Source organism: Oreochromis aureus, linkage group 20 (assembly GCF_013358895.1).
Source record: "Oreochromis aureus strain Israel breed Guangdong linkage group 20, ZZ_aureus, whole genome shotgun sequence".
Taxonomy (NCBI): domain Eukaryota; kingdom Metazoa; phylum Chordata; class Actinopteri; order Cichliformes; family Cichlidae; genus Oreochromis; species Oreochromis aureus.
Window position 1 is genome coordinate 3,683,363 of NC_052961.1, and position 20,913 is coordinate 3,704,275.

General features: G+C 39.8%; 1 protein-coding gene across 1 annotated transcript; it reads left to right on the plus strand.

The window, feature by feature from the left end:
- The first annotated feature begins 1,196 nt into the window (after positions 1–1,196).
- LOC120435299 lies at positions 1,197–9,511 on the plus strand. Its single transcript, XM_039604616.1, has 4 exons — positions 1,197–1,773; positions 1,877–2,248; positions 2,903–2,936; positions 6,026–9,511. Exons 1-4 carry the CDS (start codon positions 1,354–1,356, stop codon positions 6,064–6,066), a joined length of 867 nt encoding a protein of 288 aa, XP_039460550.1. The 5' UTR covers positions 1,197–1,353; the 3' UTR covers positions 6,067–9,511.
- The last annotated feature ends 11,402 nt before the right edge of the window (positions 9,512–20,913 follow it).

Consider the following 20,913-nt stretch of genomic DNA (forward strand, 5'->3'; position numbering starts at 1 on the left):
CAATAATCCATAATGAGTCGTACTTGTAGTTTGCGTATTTATTTTAAGAACAAAACAAAAATAAACTTTTGCGCTTTCAATCAATTTACAACTAGCGCATGGAATAACTGGTGTACCAAAAAATGACGGTCAACAGAAAAGTTTGCCCACAAACCACTCACCCAACACACCTGCTGCGAACACCAACATCAGGTAAATAGCCAGTGACCACACCCACATGTCATCAGCTGAGAGGCAGGTAAAACTATACACCTGTGCCACCATAACAAATAAGCAAAATATAAACATTGAGTTTGGCTCTTACAGTTACTTCTTCAAAAAAGTTACTGAGTTTTGCAAACAACAAAGTTTTTTGCAGCTCTTTACCTAAAAATGCAGCCAAAGCGGTTTTTTAAACAAACATTTCAAACTATTTACAGAACAATCAGCTGTTCTGCATCAAATCTGATGCCACACAAATTATTTGTGCCACTCCAAAAAATAATTTCTGTCCACTATGAGATAAAGGAGAACAACAGCCTGATACCTGCAGGCCTGACAGCAGGAGATGTATCACTGCTGTAACACCTGTAACATTCAGCAGTCGCCTCATTGTTCTGACACACACAACAAAACTACACTACACACTAACTACACAAGATTTGCGCTAAACGTCGCAAATCTCTCACATCTCAAAACACCGCCGTCACTCCTAAAACTTCCTCCCGTCTCTTAACAACTAAATTCCATGTTTTGATTGGTCGACATGGTACATTTTTCGACCAATGGGAAAGGGTGGAGGGTGTTTTGGTTTCGTCTCTGCACAGGCGGAGAGTGCTCTCGAGCGTTTTCCTTATAAAACGCCGTTTTTGCCGTTTCTTCCCGCAGTAAATATGAACAACCATAGTATTCAGGAAAACCAAACATTGCAGATATTTTTATAATAACTCTGGTTTTACGTGGCCTATCAACTGGTATAAAGTCCACACTTTTTCCGTCAGTTGTTCCGTCTGTCCTGCTCACATCTCCAATGTTTGTACACGTTGTCATTAACGTGGCTTCACTCCACATCAGCCACGCCGCTTTGCTAGCTAAAACACTGGTGTCGGCACATATTTACTTTAATTTCAATTCAGGTTAGAATTTTTTGGTGTGCGCAACGCAGATTTTCTCTGCGCAGAGACCGTGCCAACAGTGCGCAATTGCGCACGTGCGCAGCTTAGAGGGAACATTGGTCACGTGGACTGGAGGACTTGCTCATTTCACAGCTGTTATAGCACTGAGATATCAAGCTGAATTTCAAAGAGACTGTGATACTCGGTGTAATTTTACAGGTCAGAAGCTGCAGCCTCAGCAGGCACTTAACTGCTCAAGATGTTGAAAAAACTCCTGCAATATGTTCGTACTGAAAAAATCGGTCTCCTCGCTACAGTCGTCGGGATGATCACTGTCACTATTTATCTGCAGACTAAGACGTGCCCTTGCACAGGGCGCACTTTTGAATGCAATGAAATCATCGTCGTGCCTGTTTTTTTAGTGTTTTTCCTGGTGCTCCTGATGGACCAGACATTTCGGAGCACCGCGAAACATCCATCCACGTTTTTGTGCCTTGTAGTCAAGCGCGTAATCAGAGCGTTTCTAATCAGTCTGCTGTGGATTGTAGCATTGTTGATTTTCACAGACTGGTATGGTTGCTGTAACATTGATGAAAACACGAGCAAGCTGTTCTGCAAATCCAGGGCCCTCACAACTGAACAACAAGCTCGAAAAGCTGAAGTGGAAATCAAGTCAAGGGTGAGGACTTTCTTGCTGTATGTTTATTCTGCTTTTTTAATGAAATTATGGCAAACACACATTAATGCTGTTATGTTTTGTATGTTTGTTGCTTCTTTTTCAGCTTACTGCTTACTCTGTGCTCCTGGGCATGACTGTTGTAGCTTTCTTCATGACTTGGAGTGGATGGAGAAAATGGTTTATAAAAAAATACAGTTGGTGCAACAAGAAAACGTTTTACTACAAACTGATTTTGGAAGAAGAGAAAAAAGTTCTGGAGGAGCTTTTGAGGAAAGAAGCAAATGAGACTTTGACTAAAGAAATTATGAGCAACATAAAAAAGAAAGACTGGGACGGCTGTTTTAATGTTGCTCAACAAATGATCAATAAAGCAAAACATCAAAAACCAGAAGCAACCAACCAGCAGATCAACTGGATCAGTGAGGGGAGCTCCAACAGAGGGGGACAGCATCATCAAGCAGCAGCACATCAGCAGGTAAAGTGATGTGTTATTTACATACCAGATGTTACAGCTGCCAGACTCTGTCAGTCTAAATTAATGAAACTATTTTTTTGTTGCATTCTGACCTTCACAGTCATCTAGGTCGCCATCATATGAATCCAACTCTACTCACTATTAATAGCATTAACATATGTTGTTGTTGTTTAGTTAACTATGAAACCAAAAAGACACAGATTGCTATGCTGGATGTTCTTCCTGATGTAACTCTCTGATTAATCTGGGCTTCACAGTCACCCAGGTCACCATCATATGAGTGCAGTTATTAACTATGAATAATTTTAACATATGTTCTTGTAGTTTAATTAACTATAAAACCAAAAGGACATTTTTGTGCAGAAACAGGATAGCTATCTTAAGCTGCTCCCTTATTTCTACAGATGTTTCTAATGTAACTGACACAGACTGCTATGCTGGATGCTCTTCATGATGTAACTCTCTGATTTATCTGGGCTTGAGACCATCATTAGTGCACTCTGTGTTTCCTTCCTGGTTGCAAATATGATCTATGTTAGTTCTAACTACTAACACTGTGCAGAAATAGAATGAAAAGTGAATAATTAGTGCATATATATAATGTTTTTTCTATCAGAGTGAACTTTTTTACTAATTGATAAAAATCTTTTGCAGGCACAAAACTATGAACTTGATGCTGTGGCACAAGGTAAACACACCAACACTCCTTAATCCGGTCTTTAAGTAATGACGTGCTGAATCCTGCTTCCGGGCCCAAACTACGGCTATTGTGCTTTAAACATGTTTTAAGCTTTGTAACTGGTTCTATTTCATCTTAACAAGCCCCTAAAAACAGTCAGTGATCACTGTCGGCCTCTCTCGGTTTTTATTATCGCTAATCATTTTAAACCTCAGTTTTTTAAACCTTACGATGTAACTACAGCCCAGTCCATGCAGCAGTATATTAATAACTAACCTCGTATCGTTGATGGATTATCTCAGTTGTTCTCCTGACTGAAGTTTGGTCCGTTTACAGCATCCTGTGATGCGACTGCATTTGTCCCTAACCACAGAGAACCCTCACGTTAACTTTTATCGAGTGGAAAAAAAAGTTTGTTCGTCCTCCAGCTTCACTGTGCTGATGTTATGCTAACATAGCTGTGTCGCTAGCGATCACGTAGCACATCATTATATACCAGCTAGTCCAACTTCAGTAACCCTACAAACGTCACTGCTGTTTAGTTTTCTGTCTTCATTTATGTTGGAAGTGATAGCAGAGCTGTACGTTTTATTTTTTTCGGAAATCTCTCAGTCAGAACATGTTATATTATATTTAGATGGAAGCTAGCAAGCTAACACCCTGCTAAATTCTAACTCTGTTAAATTTAATAAATTCCGTTTTCATGGATGCCTGGATGTTAAACTTAATCATTACACCTGGTAAAGCAGCAACGCTGATCATTTTATTAAAGATGAAGGAATTTAGACAGTTTTTCAACTCTCAGTAATGCTGTAGTGATCGTTTGACTTTGGGACCTGCAGCGGAGTTTGGGCCCAGGCGCGACTAATGACATCAGACTTAAAGACCGGATTCACTGTACAGCTCTCCTAAGTGAACAGCTAACTTCACTTTTACTGTGATAATACTAAAAACTGTCACTGATGTGAGGATGGTGATCTGCATAGTTACCACTACAGATCTCTGCATTTTCTTGTTTTCACTGAGACTCTTATATTGAGGTCTTGCTTTGGCTCAGCTCCATGCAAAGCCTCTTTTTTTCATCTACAAAGCGAGCATAAAGACCCTAAATTTCGTCAGGAGCTGTGACTTAGTTTAGATGTATTGAAATTGGTCCAGCCCAGAGTCCATCATGACCAATTGGCAAATCCACCACCTTGCAGTTTTACAAAAACAAACAAACATAAAAATGAAAAATTACCATCGGGTATACCGGGCAAATGCCTGATGGCCAGTCCAGGTGTGTAGTCAGCTGGTGGGTAACGGGCATCTCAGAAAATGTTAGAACACATTTACAAATATGTGATGTCCTGATAAATCGAGCAGGTATTTGAAGTTTACACTGCAACATTCTCGTCTGAAAATCTTAAATGTTTATTTTGTGATCCAGAAATAGTAATATTTTAATACTCCGCCACTCTGCGCCCCTCTGCAACTGCCTCGTTTAAATTTTGGCCGAAATGCATTCTGGGATATTTGCCTGGGTTTGGCTACAGTAGCTAGCAAGCTGATTGGAAACCAAAACAGCCAATCAGAATTTTTGTATCCAAGTCTGTGATTGGTTGGTTTTGTGGCACACTTATAACGGTATACAGAGTCGAGCGCGCATGAAGCAGAGATGTTGTGAGTAGTGATGTGCGATACCACTGATTTCCTTTCTGATCCGATACCAAGTAAAATTCAGGGTGGTATCGACGATACTGATCTGATACCGATACTCTGTATAAAAACTTAATGTTTCATTGTGTTTCATAATACAATATATAATTGTATTATGTAATTGTAATAATAATATAATAATATAGCTTCATAATGATTACAGGACATCAGACTACTTGTTCTTATTGCTTAATAATGCAGAATTATCATATAGCGCACAACTTCAGGTTTTTTATTTCTATTTGAGCATGTTGCCTGCCTGCAGCACTAAAGGACTCCGTGAGAGACGTCTGTCTCCCCCTAGCAGCACCTGTCCCTCTCCTCCTCTTCAGTTCGCCTCAACATACGCTCGTCATATTCTGTGATATGATTTACTCTGAGGTGTTTGACGAGGTTAGTAGTGTTGCCACAACACTTCCCTGTCTTGCCACATGTATCGCAAACCGCGTCTTGGCTGTTTGTGGAGGTAAAATACGTCCACACATGACTCCGTTCGCTCAGCCATTGTTGTGAGTGCGCACGCCAAGGGGCTGCGACACATTTATACAGCTGTATTTCGCATATGACTATGAAAGGCGTAAGAGGAAGTAGTTCCTTCCAGTTTAGGCGATCCGAATGATATAGTTTCTTTCCACTGTGTTCCTGTTAATGAAAAACTACAAATTTTTCCCAAAGTATTAAAATATCGATATTTTAATATGAACATCGATTCTAGAATATAAATTACTGTTATCAGAAGAATCAATATTTCAATACTGATCCACCACTAGTTGTGAGCGCGAACGACACACTGAGAGCAGGTCCGCCAATGTCTGTGAGCACACATTCCTTACTCTTCATACTCACAGTATGGTTCAGGACAGTTTGGACCCAGGCAAAGAATTCCCTCATAATGAGTGTCTACAACTAATTTTTATCTATAGACTGACATCTGCATAGTTCTATACAAGCTCAGACACCTCTCATCACATGTGCGCCCTAACTGATTAATCTTTACATCCTTTAAAAACTTTCTGCATTTTCTTCAGCTACACCCGAAACAGTTACTACAGTTGAAGTCTGACCATTAACAGTAACTCTGTAAAACATCTCTATAGCAGAGATGTTGTAAGACAGCCATCATATATCAGTCACGCAGAAATGAGATCATCCACGTACTTAACTCAGCATGCTTCCTGGAACAGGGTCCAGAAGTACACAGTTCAAAGTTAAACAGTCAAACCATTTCCAGTATATCTTTCTTTTATGTTCATTTCTTGGATTTTCATTTTTCAAGTCTCGTTTATTTTTATGGATTTCAACACTTCATTGTAGTTTTCACTCCAGTTTAAATGTTATAATTTTGCTCTGTACAGACACAGTTCTTTGTTTTCTGACAAAAATATTTTACTGCCCTGTAGAAAACAAAGACACCATGCCGTTATTTGACGAATCTGCCTGAAAGAGCATCGAGGTACGCAGCTCCAGAAACAACGCAAGTGACCACAGACAAGTTATACACCTTGACAGGCGACGTGAGGTATAGAGGGAAAGAGAGGTCGGATAAAAGGTCTTAATATCCACCCTTATGTGATTATAAATGGATTGGGATGAATCTGTAAGAGTTTTTGGAAAGGGAAGCAGGAGACTGTTGTTGTAGAGTGGATTGAGGAGAAAGGAGACTGAAGCTGGGGGTTTTTTTGGTTTTTTAAAATTACTATGCCAACTCCTTTTAGTTTTGTAAATATTGGCTATATTGTATGGAGAGGTCTTATTTTATTCTTACTTTACTTTGCAAATTTATTTGAATTAGGCTATCCAATTAGGATAAATTTCATGTTGTTGGTTGTAAAGATCTGGATGGATATTTTATTCTTTATTTTATTTTTTGATTCTATTTTTCAGTTTTATTTTTTCAAGACTTGGTAAATTGACTTTTATTTTTATAACTTGGTCTACATTTTTAGTTTTGGTTAATATTGGCAATAGTGAGAAGTGTCATTGTTAGGTTCGAATATATTTGATATAGGCCATCTATATACCAAATTTCCCCTTGTGGGACAATTAAAGGATTATTCATCTAATTAAAGTAAATGTCATTTGTTAATTCATTTCGATCATGTAAACAATATACAGCTACATTTAGCAAAGAAAATAAGAGAGGGAGAAAAAAAATACTATACAAAATAAAGTTAATACATTTCAATATTGCTTCTGTCCTGATTCAGTTACATGTTGAAAAGGAGTGGGAAGAAGTACACACTTATTTAATCCCACCCCTTTGCCATAAGTTATCAGTCAATACTTAGTCAGCTTCCTTACTGATATAATCCGTAAGAAAAATAGCAAACAGATTTCTGATATAATATATACTATATACTATATTATCACATCATGAAATTTTCTAAATAGAGACATTCACTGAATTTCAACATTTTCCCTTTCTTTATAGTTCAAGAACATCATATCTTTATAACTCTTTTAGAACTGTTTTATGTTTGGACGTTGCTTTAATTCCATATTCAGACTGTTCCACAGTTTCACTCCATGCACAGAAACACAAAAGCTTTTTCTTGTAGTATGGACCTTCCCTGTTTTGAAGTTACAAAAACCCCTTAAGTTATAACTTATTTCTTTAAAAAAAAAAAAAAACATACTCAGAATATTACCGGGCAGGTCCTAATTTTTTGCTTTGAATAAAATTTGTGCTGTTTGGAATTTCACTAAATCAGCAAATTTCAATATTTCAGACTGCAAAAATAGAGAGTTTGTATGTTCCCAATAACCTGCAGTGTGGATGATTCGAACTGCTTTTTTTTGAAGGGTAAAAAGTGAATGTAATGTGGTTTTATAGTTGTTGCCCCAGACCTCTGCACAATAGCTTAAGTATGGTGAAACCAGTGAACAGTAGAGAATATGAAGTGATGTTCTGTCGAATACCTGCTTTGCCTTGTTTAGTACTGCAATGCTTCATGACACTTTGGAATGAATATATCTTACGTGAGCTCTCTGGTTAAGTTTTTCATCTATTATTACCCCCAGAAATCTATTTTCACTGACTCTTTCAATATCAACACCATTTATTTGAATCTTTGCATTTGTATTTAAACTACTATTTCCAAATAACATAAGTTTAGATTTATTCAAATTTAATGATAATTTGTTTTTATCAAGCCAGAACTTCACTTTACTTATTTCATTAGTCATATCCTCCAATAAATTCTGCAGATCATCACCAGAGCAAAAAATGTTTGTATCGTCAGCAAAGAGAACCATTTTTAATACTTTGGACACTTTACAGATGGCGGTAATGTATAAGTTGAAGAATGTTCAACCCAAAACTGACCCTTGGGATACACCACAAGCAATGTCCATACATAAGGAGCAACCACCATTTATTTTCACAAACTGCTTTCTGTCACTTAAATAACTCCGGAACCAATCTAAAGCTACCCCTCTGACACCATAACGTTCCAGTTTTCTTATTAATATATCATGATCTATAGTGTCAAATGCCTTTGTCAAGTCTACCACATATTGCTTTTTGTCTATGGAATTTGTGATGTATTCTATTGAATCTAATAATGCCAATGATGTTGATCTGCTTGATCTGAATCCGTACTGACTCTCGGTGAGTAGTTTATGTTTATCTATAAATTTTTCCAGTCGGTTGTTAAACAGTTTTTCAATAATTTTTGAGAATTGAGGTAGTAAAGAGACAGGCCTGTAGTTTGTGAAATGGTGTTTGTTGCCAGATTTGTATAGAGGTATAACTTTTGCTGTTTTCATTCTGTCTGCAAATTGACCAGTTTGAAGTGATAAATTACAGATGTATGTAAACGATTTTATAACAGCCTCAATGACTCTTTTAATCACTATCATATCAATATCATTACAATCCAAAGATTTTTGATTTTTACATTTTTTAACAATTTCAAAAATTTCATTTTCATCAACGGCTGTGAGAAACAGAATATGGATCTCTGTCTATCAGTGTATCCGGTTTTTCCTGTGCTTTCCCAGGATCAGTGATTGTTCTTGCTAAATTTGGTCCAGCAGTTACAAAGAATTCATTGAGACTATTTGCCACAACATCCATATTGTATTCTTCATGGTTATTATCAATGAAATACTTGGGATAGTTCTTTGGTCCAGCCCCACGTTTTATAACACTGTTCATTATTTCCCATTATCTTTTAATATTATTTCTATTTTTATATCTAATTTCTTCATATAGTATTCCTTTTTACTAAATCTAAGTATATTAGTTAACCAATTTTAATATCTTTTGTATCTGATTTCAGCATCTTTAGTTCTCTTTCTTAAGAAATCTCTGTATAGACCATTTTTCTTTATACATGCATTTAGCAGACCTTTTGTTATCCAAGGACAGTCCATTGAGTTTGTTTCCTACTATATTGCTTTATTGGACAGTTGGTATTGTACAGTAATGTAAATATTCTAAGGAATTCATTATACGCACTATTAACGTCCTGTTCCTGATATACTTCACCTCAGTTCTCTTTCAGTAAATCTGTTTTAAATGCATTCATTTTTTCTTCTGTTCTTATTCGCCTGTACTCTTTTTTACTGTCCATTTTATTGATCTTGTAATTCCTATCATAGATTGTAAAAATTGGAAGATGGTCACTTATGTCATTAATCAGGAGTCCACTTACAGTCTTATTTTCAATGTCATTTGTAAAAATGTTGTCTATGAGAGTTGCACAATGTGATGTGATCCTGGTGGGTCTAGTAATTTTAGGGAATAGGTTCATACAGTACATTGTGTTTATAAATTCCTCAGTGGTTTTATGTTTATTTGGGTTTAGCAAATCAATATTGAAGTCTCCACAAATGAAAACTTTTTTGTGAGCTATTTCAATAAATGCTTCTTCTATCCAGTCTTTAAATGTCTCAATACTACTACCTGGAGCTCTGTATATACAGCTAATGATTACATTTTTACTTTTTTCTTTACAAATTTCAACTGTAATACATTCCAGTACATTATCAATCCCCATCGTCATCTTATCCACCACATTAAATTTCAAGGATTTGTCCACATACAAGGCCACTCCTCCTCCTCCTCCTTTGTTTCGCCTAGTTATAAATGTGAATTCATAACCCTCCAGTTCAAAGTCTGTTCCTTTTTCCATATTGATCCAAGTTTCTGATAAGGCAATGACACTAAATGGATGTGAAATCTGGTTAAGATATTCTTTGATATGATTAAAATTAGCATATAGTCTTCTACAGTTAAAGTGGATAATTGATAATTTATTCTCAGTTTTAATCCTCTGATTGTAGTCTTTATTTGTACAGTAGCAGCAGTTATTATTGATAGATGAGAAAAAGTTGTTGTCTGGATCTATTTCATATTCCAAGTCCTGTGTGTTGTGATCCATATAGTTAAATGTTTTCAGTTCCAGTTGATCATATTCTGCTACTGTCTGACTGATGCAGCAATTTCTTCCAGATGTATCTGAGTTCTTCCTTCCAGTGTGTGTCATAAGCGAGTGTGTGGTTGTCTGTTACCTTGTTTGTAGTCCAGATCATGTTGCTCACTGATATTTTTCGAGATCTGCCATGTTTTTAATGGTCAGAACTTTGGCTTCCTCTGGTGATCCATTTAGTTTAATTAATATTTTACAGTTTGTCGTCCAAGTGCTTTGAATTTTTCCCAGCTTCTTAAGGTGTCGCGCTTTTTTGGCTATTTCAGCATTGTGTTTGGTTAGATGTTCATTGATAAAGACATTAGATCCTTTTAATTTTCTTCCTTGTTTCAGCAGCGTGTTCTTGTGCTTTTGATTTACAAACCTTAATATAGTAGCCGGTTTGTTGCCGTTCCTCCTGGGAAGAGGGTGGCTTCGACAGAGTTACAGTCAAGGTCCATCCCTTTGGACCGCAGGAAAGCAGCCACCTGTTGTTCCGTGGAGCTGATGTCAAGCTCTCCAGGTTCCTCATTGCTGTCAGCGGTCACCGCCTGAGCGTATGACCGGGGTTTAATATGGAGCCCAGTGATGATGACGTCGTTTATCCTGGAGTATTGTTCCAGGTCAGCGACCTTACTTTCCAGGTATGCAATCTTTTTATCTTTTTTTTATCTTTTTTTTTGAGGCGATCGTGGCTCAAGAGTTGGGAGTTCGCCTTGTAATCGGAAGGTTGCCGGTTCGAGCCCCGGCTCGGACAGTCTCGGTCGTTGTGTCCTTGGGCAAGACACTTCACCCGTTGCCTACTGGTGGTGGTCAGAGGGCCCGGTGGCGCCAGTGTCCGGCAGCCTCGCCTCTGTCAGTGGGCCCCAGGGTGGCTGTGGCTACAACGTAGCTTGCCATCACCAGTGTGTGAATGTGTGTGTGAATGGGTGAATGACTGGATATGTAAAGCGCTTTGGGGTCCTTAGGGGCCATAAAGGCGCTATATAAATACAGGCCATTTACCATTTTTTTCTGCATTTTGGATGCGGATGAGCTTTACCTCCTGCACAATTTCAATGATACTTTTCTGCTGCAACCTGATAGTGGAAATTTCCTCCATTATGATGTCAAGAGACTTTTTAATGTCCTCGACTTCCTCAGCTGTCGGTGTCCTCTTCGGCCCCATTTTATCTGGTTCCACTGGTAGCAGGTTCAGTCAGCTGTTTCCTCGGTCAGCTGTTAGCTTTGTCAGCTGTTAGCCTGGTAGCGTGTTGGCTAGCCTGCAATTACCTCTTTAACTTTGTTAGTCCAGTCCAATATCCTGTATCAAAACTGTAATCCAGACAGGGTTATACCAAAAGTTCCGACAATTTGAATAAAGTCCTTGCTCCAGAAATTGATGGCCAAATTTCAAAAATCCATAGGACACGATCAAAACACAACAACTTGCAAACAAATGGCAAACAGGAAGTGACACCTCAAACAGGACTTTTGAGGTGTGACTCCAATTTTTGTTTAATTCTCTACATGTATCTGAATGTTTCCAGGATACCCATGCTGTAAGCATTTCTAATACTGGAGCACAAACTCTGTAATGCCACAAAAACAAAAAAAATGTTTTCCAAAATTTTGAAGAAAAAAAAACATAATTTATGGTTATAGTTCAAATGGAGTACAAATGGATTCTTACAAGTTCTGCTGAAATAACTGTAAAATTGAAGAGGAACAAGTAAAGAGGAACAAGAGATGCCAGTGGAAACAGAAAACAGATGTTCTGTTAAGCAACACATGAAAGAACTATGGAATGTGTCTCAATATCGAGAATTCATTTTAAAGGATGGTGAAACAAATAGTACTGTAAAACACACCAACCACCCACACCCACACTCTGAGAGTATGGGATACCAGGCACTTTGGGGTGGGGTAACGGTTTTACAAAGCAGCATGTCCACTGCTAATGTTGCTTTCTCAGTTCTGTTCAGCTCTCTATAATTAATTCTGCACTCATTATTATGATATCTTTTAGATGGCATTAAGGACCCTGTTGTTGCTATTGCACTATAAAGACTCCTGGACAGTCCCCTAGACTCCATAGAGGAGATGAGTGAGAAGAAATGTTAGCCAAGCTAATGTGCATTAGGGACAACACCTCTCTCCACCTGCATGAGACTGTGGAGGCCCTGAGCAGCTCTTTCAGCAGTGACTATTGTCAGGCTGTACAGTAGGCACACAGGATAAATATGGTTTCAAAAATACATGTGTATTATTGTCACTCTCACTGCACTTTATGAACATAAACAAATAATAATAATAACATGGGTGTATGCTACTGTATATAACAACCATCTTTATAAAACATAGATTTTGGCTTTTTTTTCTTTCTATTTTTTGCCCAATATATTTCTAATTCACTTTTCTTCCTGCCCCTTCTGTTGCTGTAACAAGTGAATCTCCTCAGTGTGGGATCAAACAAATGATATATGTATGTCTATTTCATTTATTAAAGGAAGAAGCTTACCTGGCCCTGTGAAAAAGTAATCCCCTTCTCCTGTTAAAATAACAATTGATTAACCACTTTAAAAAAAAAATTAAGTTATATTTCACTTGCCACCCTTTGGCCTTATTAATGCCAGACATACTTAAATAGAACGTAAAAATCGATTACAAGATGGGTTCGGGGGATTTCTCACTGTGTGGGATGCTCTGAGAAAGGACAGAATGACGAGTTTGCATGTCATGGCTGGCTTGGTTGTCTCCCTCAGACATGCTAAAGAAAGTGGTAAGAGAGAGAGTGAGATCTGGAAATGTCTATCTGGACTGCTGCCTTGCAACCCAGACCATAGGATTCACATCAAGTGCCCACGTTTGCTCACCTTCTCTGCCAAACCTGTTTTTCACTTATAGACAAATTGAGCTCAAAGAAGGGCACTCAGTCAGTGCCTGTGAGTTCCTAGAAGAATCAATATAATGAGAAATGGTGGAAGAAGTAGGCTTAAATTTTATTTAGTAATATATGATGCATCGTGGCTTAAAGTCTGTGCTGACTGACTATTGTTGTTGGCATGTGTCCGGCAGTGAGCTGCAGAGCTATATCCCAGTTGTGTGTGACAGCAATTATAGTTAAGTATGATGAAAAGCATGAACGAGTGGTCGGGTCTGTTGTACGTCTTTCAAAGTGGTGGCGAAACCCAGGATGGGGGCGCGGCAGACCCAGTACTGGCCCAGGCAGGGGCCAGCTGGCTGCCATGTGGAGGGAGCAGTTGGCGGCGTCGCACCGACAGCGGGAAGAACTGCACGACCAGATCGAGCACCACAGACAATCGAGAGGCTGGCAGCTCACACCGTTTGTTGCCGTTCCTCCTGGGAAGAGGGTGGCTTCGACAGAGTTACAGTCAAGGTCCATCCCTTTGGACCGCAGGAAAGCAGCCACCTGTTGTTCCGTGGAGCTAATGTCAAGCTCTCCAGGTTCCTCATTGCTGTCAGCGGTCACCGCCTGAGCGTATGACCGGGGTTTAATATGGAGCCCAGTGATGATGACGTTGTTTATCCTGGAGTATTGTTCCAGGCCAGCGACCTTACTTTCCAGGTATGCAATCTTTTTATCTTTTTCTGCATTTTGGATGCGGATGAGCTTTACCTCCTGCACAATTTCAATGATACTTTTCTGCTGCAACCTGATAGTGGAAATTTCCTCCATTATGAAGTCAAGAGACTTTTTAATGTCCTCGACTTCCTCAGCTGTCGGTGTCCTCTTCGGCCCCATTTTATCTGGTTCCACTGGTAGCAGGTTCAGTCAGCTGTTTCCTCGGTCAGCTGTTAGCTTTGTCAGCTGTTAGCCTGGTAGCGTGTTGGCTAGCCTGCAATTACCTCTTTAACTTTGTTAGTCCAGTCCAATATCCTGTATCAAAATTGTAATCCAGACAGGGTTATACCAAAAGTTCCGACAAATTGAATAAAGTCCTTGCTCCAGAAATTGATGGCCAAATTTCAAAAATCCATAGGACACGATCAAAACACAACAACTTGCAAACAAATGGCAAACAGGAAGTGACACCTCAAACAGGACTTTTGAGGTGTGACTCCAATTTTTGTTTAATTCTCTACATGTATCTGAATGTTTGCAGGATACCCATGCTGTAAGCATTTCTAATACTGGAGCACAAACTCTGTAATGCCACAACAACAAAAAAAAATGTTTTACAAAATTTTGAAGAAAAAAAACATAATTTATGGTTATAGTTCAAATGGAGTTCAAATGGATTCATACAAGTTCTGCTGAAATAACTGTAAAATTGAAGAGGAACAAGTAAAGAGGAACAAGAGATGCCAGCGGAAACAGAAAACAGATGTTCTTTTAAGCAACACATGGAAGAACTATGGAATGTGTCTCAATATCGAGAATTCATTTTAAAGGATGGTGAAACAAATAGTACTGTAAAACACACCACCCACCCACACCCACACTCTGAGAGTATGGGATACCAGGCACTTTGGGGTGGGGTAACGGTTTTACAAAGCAGCATGTCCACTACCACTCCAGTCGAGAGGCTGGCAGCTCACATTGGGTCCGCAACCGCCACCTGCGACGCTTGACTGTGAGGGAGCAGCGGGAAGCGGCTAGTGCCTGGCAGGTTGTTCCCCGGAGGAGGTCAGCTGAGTGTCCTCCACTTCCACCATCAGCTCATCCACCTGCTCAGCCCGAGCTAGAGGTCAGTGTGTGGAGCTCGTGGGAGGAACCTGGCACGCCAGAGCTTGGGGCGCATGAGGGACCTCACCTGCCAGAGATGGAGGTTCAAGTGCGCGAGGGTCCTGCTAAACCTGAGGTTGGCGTGCTGGCCAGACTGGCCTCACCTCCACCACAGGCTGGCGCGCTGTGTGGTATTGCACGCTGGCCACCTGTCGAGCCACATGGGAATCATGGAAGCCGGGGATGCCCACGGTCAGGGCCAATTCCTTCAAATGCTCGCGATATGTAACGCATTATTGTGTATTTACTGTAATTCCATAAAGAAATCGTAGACTGACATCACACATAGCGTCTGATTAAAAAAAGACATGTTTGATGTTTTCATCATCTCAGTTCTTTTGGCTTTTTCAGCATAAGTGAGATTTCCCTCAGGCTTGCAGGGTAGCTTGATGTTTTTCTTGTCAATCTTACAGCAAAAGTACCAGTCTCCATGAACTAACACAGCTACAACCCACAGCAGAGCAATTAAAAAAGCTCTGATAGCGCGCTTGACTACAACACCTGAAAGAGTGCCAATGTGTTTCGCAGTTCTCCAGGATGTCCTATCTGTCAACACCATCAAGAAAAATATTATAAAAAATGACACACCTATGGCTTCAGTGCATCGGAAAGTTGCTGCAACTACATGTCAGGTACTTGTTATAAATTTGACGACAAACGTCAAGGTGGCTAGCACAAGGACAGGAATTGGGTCACGGGCAGTATGTTTCAGGGGGTTTTGAATCTTGATCATCATGTTGTGTGCTGAGAGTGCACCGTAAATTCAAAACTGTAGCAGGAAAACAAATATTTCCTGTTTTTATACAAAATATCACAGTTTCTATTAAGGTAAACAAAATCTCAATCCTTTGTTAGACTACAGATGCAACAAGTCATTCAGTCCAAATGACAATTTACCCCGAAATAAAATCTTATCAACATTTGCGCCCCTAAAGACAGTGTTGGGGAGTAACGGAATACATGTACTGGCGTTACGAATTTAAAATACAAAATATGAGTAACTGTATTCCTTTACAGTTACCGTTTAAAAAGGTGATAATTAGTATATATACTTTGTTTAAATAAATGGATTACACAGTGTTCTTTTCCTGTTTCATATGTTAGGCTACCCCCTCTCCAATTTTGGTAATTCCACGAATTGCCAAAACCCCAAACAAACACACAATAAGAGGCTCTAATGTCAGCATCCTGTGAATGTTGGTGGTGTCAGTTACACAATGAACCCGGAGCTGCTAGCAGGTTGTTAATGGTATCCATCAAGACTAACAATCTGCGGTCTATGAACTAACCTCAGCTCACACCAGCTATCAATGTTAGCTCGGTGGCAAGTAGCCTTCAGTAATAGTAATAAATCACACAGAAATAGTGCATTCCTGTAGTTGTGAAAAGTATGATAATATATTAAGTAATCCAAAGTATTCAGAATACGTTATTCACATTGAGTAACTTAACAGAATATGTTACAAACTACATTTTGAGGCATGTATTCGGTAATCTGTAGTGGAATACATTTTAAAAGAAACCTTGCCAAGATGGCAGCTGGCAGCTGGAGTTTGCGTCAACGCATTGGAATCTTTTCGTGTGGCCATTTAATCTCCACAGAGTTTCCACTGTGAAAATATCACGTTTCAAGTTACCACATTTTTTTATTAACAGTGTTGAAATGACAAATTCCGAACAGGAACGGATGAAGACGAAAAGCCACAAGCAGGCACATCAAGGGAGGGGTACAGATCTCTCTCCTTAATTCGAAGTACATAAAAGTAAATTTACAAACAAATACAAATTGACATAGATCCTTCCAGAACCCTGCTGTAGAAATCTAATTTCATATTGAAACACTGAAATAGCTAACTAACCATGTTAAATTTTGCCATACATGTTATTATTTATTATTGAATATGTAATCTGAGCTCCATATTACTGAGGTGTCTTCATCATCTTGTCCATTTTGTTAACCCTCCTGTTATGTTACACATTTATATTACATAGATACTGTTCTGGTCAATTTGGCAAGGCAGTCAAAGTGGAGGATCAAAAGTGTCAAATTCTATTTGTTTCTTTGCATCTGTTTCACCCCAAACACACGCACACACATACACCACTGTGGTCTAACGGACCAGAGGCACACAGCGTTGTAACCCACTGCTTCACCCCTCCCCTGCAACTGAGCCGCAAACCACGCTCCGCCACAGTCATGTTCAAGAAACCAGTTGGAGATGATCTAAGCTTTATGGCATGCTGTGTTACTGTCATGGGTTCATGCATTATTCTTGGGTTTAATTAATATTATAAGTTCTATTTGACTATCTGGATTATTTATTGTTGTTTGTTGGTGTGATCTGCACCTGGTCCCTCGATTCCCTGTGTACACATTTGAGTGTGTGTGTGTGTGTGTGTGTGTGTGTGTGTGTGTGTGTGTGTGCATGCTGTGGTGTGTGAGTTTTGCTGCCACACCAGGCCTGGAGAGTCTTCCCGCCTTTGAGCCAGCCACATCTGGGAGTAATCACTCACCTGTTGCCAATCAGCCTAATCAAGGAAGTCCTACTTAAGAGAGTAGTTGGTGCTGGATTGTTAAACTAGGAACATGGCTCTCCAGCTTGTATTACCGTATACTCAGTTAATTCTCCTGTTGAATGGGGAAAGTGTTTTTATCGGCCGGTGGATGGGAATGTACTCACTCTTATTTCCAGGAGGATTGTGGAAACATGTGGAGTGAGCAGAACACTGATCTACATAGGCACCGAGGGGGACAAACACTTACCAGTGCAATTCCAGTGCAGGAGAATCAATGCACTGGAATTGGGAATGGGCACACGGAGGACTCACACACTGAGAATTGTTGGCACTGTTTTCTGGTAATGCATTGTAAATAATCACACTGTCTTTATTCAGAAAGTCCTGTATTTTGGATCCTACTTCAACCAACCCTGACAGTTATTTTGCTAGAAGCAGCAATCAGAATGTGGGTAAACTTGAAGTATCTCACAGGGATGCATGTGACTCAGGTATTGGTGTCAGTATTCTCAGTTGTCAGGTGTTTATTGCATTTTTTTTTTTGTGACTTTTTGTATTATAAAGATTTAAGTTCCAGTTTTACAGTTTGCCTCATGTTTACTTATTTTTTTGTTCCTGAGTTTTCTTTTTATCCCCAGTTTGGTTTTTTTGTTTTGTTTGTTAGGGTCCTCTTGTGTCTCTGACCCAAGGGCGTAGATTTGGTTTTGCCATTGGTGGGGATGGATGATTCAACCACTGAACCCTGCCCTGTTTCTTTTTCTTTTTTCCTTTTTGTCTTTGCTTCTTGATTAAACAAAGGAGAAATATACTTGCCTACATATGCTATTCTACATGCTTTTAAACCATGTAAAATCACAATTCATAGTTTTATATGTGAATTATATAATGTTAAATTACTATTAAACAAATGACTGACTAAGTATTTTAGGCTTTAGTTTACTTCAGCCATATTCCATATAAATCAGGTATCATACAAAAATAAAAATAGCTTCAAATACAGTCATGACAATAAAAGAATATGACTTTAAGGACTTAACAACATTCCTTCAGTTATAGTACACCAACATCTCTGATACATTAGCACTAAGGGAACACTGAATGACCTGGTGGGCTTTGTCCATAAAACTACTCATCTAAGATTACCACAAAGTAAAAGATCTCTCAGCAAAATTATGTAACATTTTAGGCACTATTGCCCCGATCAAATCAGTGAGCTGGGATTTTTTATTCTAAACATGAACTACTGTTACAGCAACAGACATGGATTACTGGTGTCCCACACAACAACTCAATGTCCACTATGTGAAGGAGCCAAACACATGCCTTCTCCTCTCATTAACTGAGATAAACTGCTGGCATATGTGTTTTACATCTATACTGTCCAGTCTCTCCTGGTGGACATGGCAACACGTTATTCATGGTTACATACAATTTTATACTGATGTGGGCCAAAGCCTAGCACATACTTGCCAACCTTGAGACCTCAGAATTAGGGAGACATTCAAAAGGGCTGTTAGGGGGTCGGAGTGGTATACATATACATATATATACAAAAAAACTTGAATTTTACAGTGTTTATTTATCGGATAAAATAAGTTAAATGTCACCGTTATTATTGTTCGGGCGGAAACAGGCTGGGGTTGTCCAAATTCAGAATCCACCTGAGGACCTTGCCTTTGCGATCTAAGTGGGCTGGGTCCTCCGAAAGCCGGGTAGACTGGAAATGAGCGACTGTGAAATTGGATGGTATAGCCTTCAGAATTACGTCATGAGCTCTCTCGGTGGAGTAAAACTCTGCCGTCTGCTCTTTGCTATCTAAGTATAACCGGACACTGGCGTAAATTCTCGACCATCTCACACTTCTGTTTAATCAGTTTTCTGTTTGACGTTTATTCAGCTGTGTGAAAACCCCGGATGAACCCTCCTGTGGGATTAATAAAGTTTTATTTAATCTAATCTAATCTAATAACTTTAATCTCAACCAAACCGATTTACTCACGAACAAATAAAACACTGAAAAAGGCCAAACAACATATTTAAGTTATTCAAGTGATGTATATATCATGTTTATCCATGCCAAATCTACGCCCTTGCTCTGACCCATCCCTGTGTTGCGTGTTAGAGTCTGTCATGTCACCCGTGTTTATATCTCCACGTTTGACTGTCACCCTCCGTGTGCCTTGTCTCTATGTCTGTATCTGTGTGTGTCCCTCGTGCCGCCTTTTAGTTGTGTTTCTGTTTGCCCCCATGAACTGTTCCTGTGTTTTTGTCTCCTCAGTCTGTCATGTGTTCCATGTATGTTTGTCCTCTTTTCGATTGTCAAGCTTTCATGTCCTTGTCTGGGTCTATTTGTTTTTTGCCATCTAATTAAGGTAAATTTCATGTTTTTAGTTGTTATAATCTGATGAGCAATATTTTATTTTATTTTTTGTTGTTCCCTCTGTTTCTCATCGATTCGTCTGTTCATCATCCCCTCCATCAAGCCTTTATTTGTCACATGCAATGTTACACATACATATTACCTGCAGTGAAAATTTGACCCCCTTCTGACCATACATATATTGCACAAAGATCACATTGGGAAGACAGGTAGGAAACAGGTTGGATAAGGCAGAGAGTCAAAACACAGTCTTGTAATCTGGGAGAATTTGTTGTGCCAGCCAGCCAGCCAGCCACATGAAGGTAATCGTTGTTTGGGTTAGGTTTAGTGCAAACAAACTGCATTCCAATTTCGCAGTTGATCTGATGTCCATCACTGGTCCCCAGATCTATCGATTCCCCGTTGCAGAGTTGGAGCTTCTCCAAGATCGTATCCATATTGTGTTCAATAAGCAAAGTCGGTAGATGTCTTTCAAATGTCTTCCATATTGAGTGTTGCCAGGCACACGACACTCCACTTCTCCCAGCCATTGTGTGTCCGGCAGCAAAGGACCCTGCACGACAATCGGGTTCCCCAAAGCCCAGGCTTCTCATCGAGAAGGTGGTGTCAATTTTCGTTAAGAGACCAGTTGATCAAATCCATAATTCCCTGTGTATCTCCCCCTGCATTCCTCTTCCCATGTTTCCGTGTTTCAGGTTTTTTTGTTTGTTCTGTGTTTCAGGTTTCTTGTTTAGTTTTCCCAGTTTAGGTTTTGTTAGTTCCCTTCCTGCCTTGTTTTGTGTTCCTGTTCAGCCAAATAACGGCTCACTTTTTGTTAAACATTCACCTCAGCTCCGTGTATCTGCATTGGGTCCGCTCTCTCTCCAGTACAAAGACAGTACGAACTTACCAAACTATGGACCCAGCAGACCTCGAGCTGTACAAGCGGTGGGAGGTAGCCTTCACCCAGCTGGAGGAAGAGCTCAGGTGGAAGCCATTGTGCACTCCCGAGTATGAGCATGTTTTCCGTGGAACCCGCCCAGCTCTCGGGCGGCCCTGGAGTTGCCGTGTACGTCCACCAGCGCCTAGGCCTCGGCCACTTCAAGCGGGAGTACTCAGGTTTGCTCCATGCCCTCACTCCGCAGACTTGGCCCTGCCATACTGTGCGCTGGAGGCTAAGCTGCCTGGCTTGCCGGCTTCCTGTTCCCGGACGAAGCAGTGTTCCCGCCGCCACACTCAATGGTCGCTGAGCAACTCCCGGTTGTGAGT